This window comes from Agrilus planipennis, unplaced genomic scaffold (assembly GCF_000699045.2).
Source record: "Agrilus planipennis isolate EAB-ADULT unplaced genomic scaffold, Apla_2.0 scaffold124, whole genome shotgun sequence".
Classification (NCBI taxonomy): domain Eukaryota; kingdom Metazoa; phylum Arthropoda; class Insecta; order Coleoptera; family Buprestidae; genus Agrilus; species Agrilus planipennis.
In genome coordinates, this window is record NW_020438950.1 from 567,417 (window position 1) to 570,154 (window position 2,738).

Consider the following 2,738-nt stretch of genomic DNA (forward strand, 5'->3'; position numbering starts at 1 on the left):
CGATGTCATGATTGATTGGACGTTAGTTGCTTGGGTTAGGTAAAGTGAATTATTTATTCTTGAATTCTCCTCTTGCGAAAAACGTGGATGTTACGCAATACCACGGCTCATTAATTTTTCTAATTACCTACCAACTAATATGGTTAAGTTTATATTAACGTACACTTAGAAACATACCGAAACACTTTTAATTAGATATAAGTTACAAGTTAAAAATGCTAAACGGAAACGGGTCATTTTTCTTTTCTTTTGCTAAAGCAATCGACAACCAGAAATTAAGGTAATGGGCACCTTGAATTCCGTAATTATACCCAAACCTACATGGTATCGACGAGTAAAATTTATCATTTACGAGCAGGGGCGCACTCTCAATTTCAAATGTGAAAGGGCTTATTTACAAATACAATACAATATTTTTGAAAGGAAAGTTAACTAAATTATTATATGTTTGTTGGGGTTATTCCCAATGGACAATATAGTTAATCCCAAGGGACACGATAGTATTATCAAGAAACCGAACCTAACTCATTAATTCGTATCTTTCAATTATTATATCGTTTATTAAATTAATGATTTTTCCTTGGAATTGTTCTTATTCAATGTTTTTTCTTTTTAATTTCTGTTCTATTTATTTTAAATCATTGTATCGTCAAAATTATCCGAATTAACTATATATTTTTCTAAAGCTACGGTATAACAGCAGTCAAAGTCAAAAATATCGTTCAAATCCATAACAGTTTCCCAGCATATACTACACGGTGGCTACTTCGTAAGAAAATCTACAACTTTTTCTAGAAATGTTAGAGAATTGTTATCAAATTCAACAATATGTTTTACTGCCGCTGTTATGAAGAAACTAGCAAAAAAAGTTAATTGGGATAATTTTGACGACAAACTATCTAAATTAAAAAAAATAATAAAATAGAAATTAAATTATTAATAGAAAAAACATTGAATAAGAATAATTCCAAAGTCAAATCTAAATATCCGATACAACAACTGAAATATAGGAATTAATAAATCAGGGACGTCTTCTGGGAAGTGCTTAAATTCAAACACTTCATAATTCATAGCAGGACGTATCTTCCATGTGTTTTTTTAAACTTAAAGGGTCAAAGAATAATTTTTCCATAATTCGATCGACCAAATAATATATTTACATCCAATCGCACAATATTTCTATCTAACGTTAGCCCTCGTGGCTCTACCCCATTCATACGCCACTGTATCCGCAGTCCAATGTTGAATTTTTAACCTCAATAATAAATCGGAACTCACATAAGTAAGTAGGTACCTACCTATCTATACATGTAACAAGTTACATGACTTGTCTCACTTCCAATTTAGACAAAACAGCGAATATGAAAGTGAAACATAATTGAAGCAGTCTACATGGCCGATAGACCGTAAAGTACAAATGATATTAATTATTGACCCATTTTCTAGATTATCTGTTTACTCGGCTTTGCAGCCATCGCTAGAGCTGGTCTCTTGGCCGCGCCACTTCTTCATGCAGCCCCAGCAGTCGATTATTACGTAAGTAATTATACTTTTTGCACCAAGTATTATAATGCCGACAAACGGAACGTTTTAAGGCGAGCAAACAAAAACATTTTCGAACGGAAGACGAACACGAATTAAAAGCACATCGTCCGACGCTTATCTAAGGTTTAATAGTCACTTTCTTTACTGCTTTATTATTAATCTACACTAAAAAAATCTATTATGTGAAGTATTAGTAAAACCATTATCTGATTCTTAATATGAAGTAATTACACTGTAAAGTTTGGTTTTCATATAAAATTCTTTATAACAAAGTCGGATATAATGACTTCGGTTATAGTGACATGTTGCTGATTATATCCTATTTTTAAGAAATTATGTCCGGTTGTAGTGACCGGCACGATTGCCCTACCCTTTCTTTGCGGCGACGTTTGGCGTGTGCGTGGCATAGCAATGTCTTCTTTATATAACAGTGTTATTGAAAGGAAAAACAAAAGCAGACAAAATATATTGATTTCTTATGCAAAAAATGGGAACTACAACTACTACAATTTCTAATTTTATCCATACAATTCGGTTAAAATGAAATCAAGATGTTGGTAAAATGGGATTAGATTTGCAAAAACTTTACACGCATTGACAACATAAAATTTTTGGTATTTTTATTTCATTCACCACAACCGTTATTATTAATCTTCACTTCCTTCCTTAATCAACAGCTTAGATTCTTTTTTCTTCTGGATTTTTGTTTTCATTTAATTTTAATTAACGAGTTGTATTCTACCAATCAATGAAAATTTATATTATTGAAACTTCATACTTTAAATTTAAATTTTTTACTATATATAAGAGAACTTCGTTCCATGTTTCACATTTACGTTGACAAAATAAACTGTAGGTACTTTCACCACCATTAAGTTTATTTACAAGGTCTAGGTGATGTCTGTAGATTCGACAATTGATCTCTTTAGATGATAATATTTAATCACACGCTAATCTTACAACAATTTCGAGTGATATACGAGGGTGGATTGATAAGTTTCCGGCCTGACCAAGAAAAACAAGGTTTTTAAAAATTTTTTTTTTTTATTTCTCAACATAATCTCCTCCAAGGCTGATACATTTCTCATAGCGGTGTTCCAGTCTATTAATGCCATCTCTATAGACTGATTCGTCAAGCTCCTCAAAATAACCATTTACAGCTTCGATTACTTCTTCATTGTCCGCAAATCTCT

General features: G+C 31.7%; 1 protein-coding gene across 1 annotated transcript in view; it reads left to right on the forward strand.

Moving 5' to 3' along the window:
* LOC108735016 (cuticle protein 19-like) overlaps positions 1-2,738 on the forward strand; it is a 6,580-nt gene that overhangs the window by 1,729 nt on the left and 2,113 nt on the right. The window contains exon 2 of the mRNA XM_018466801.1: positions 1,447-1,536. Within this exon, the coding sequence (XP_018322303.1) occupies positions 1,447-1,536 (90 nt within the window). The remainder of the gene's footprint in view (positions 1-1,446; positions 1,537-2,738) is intronic.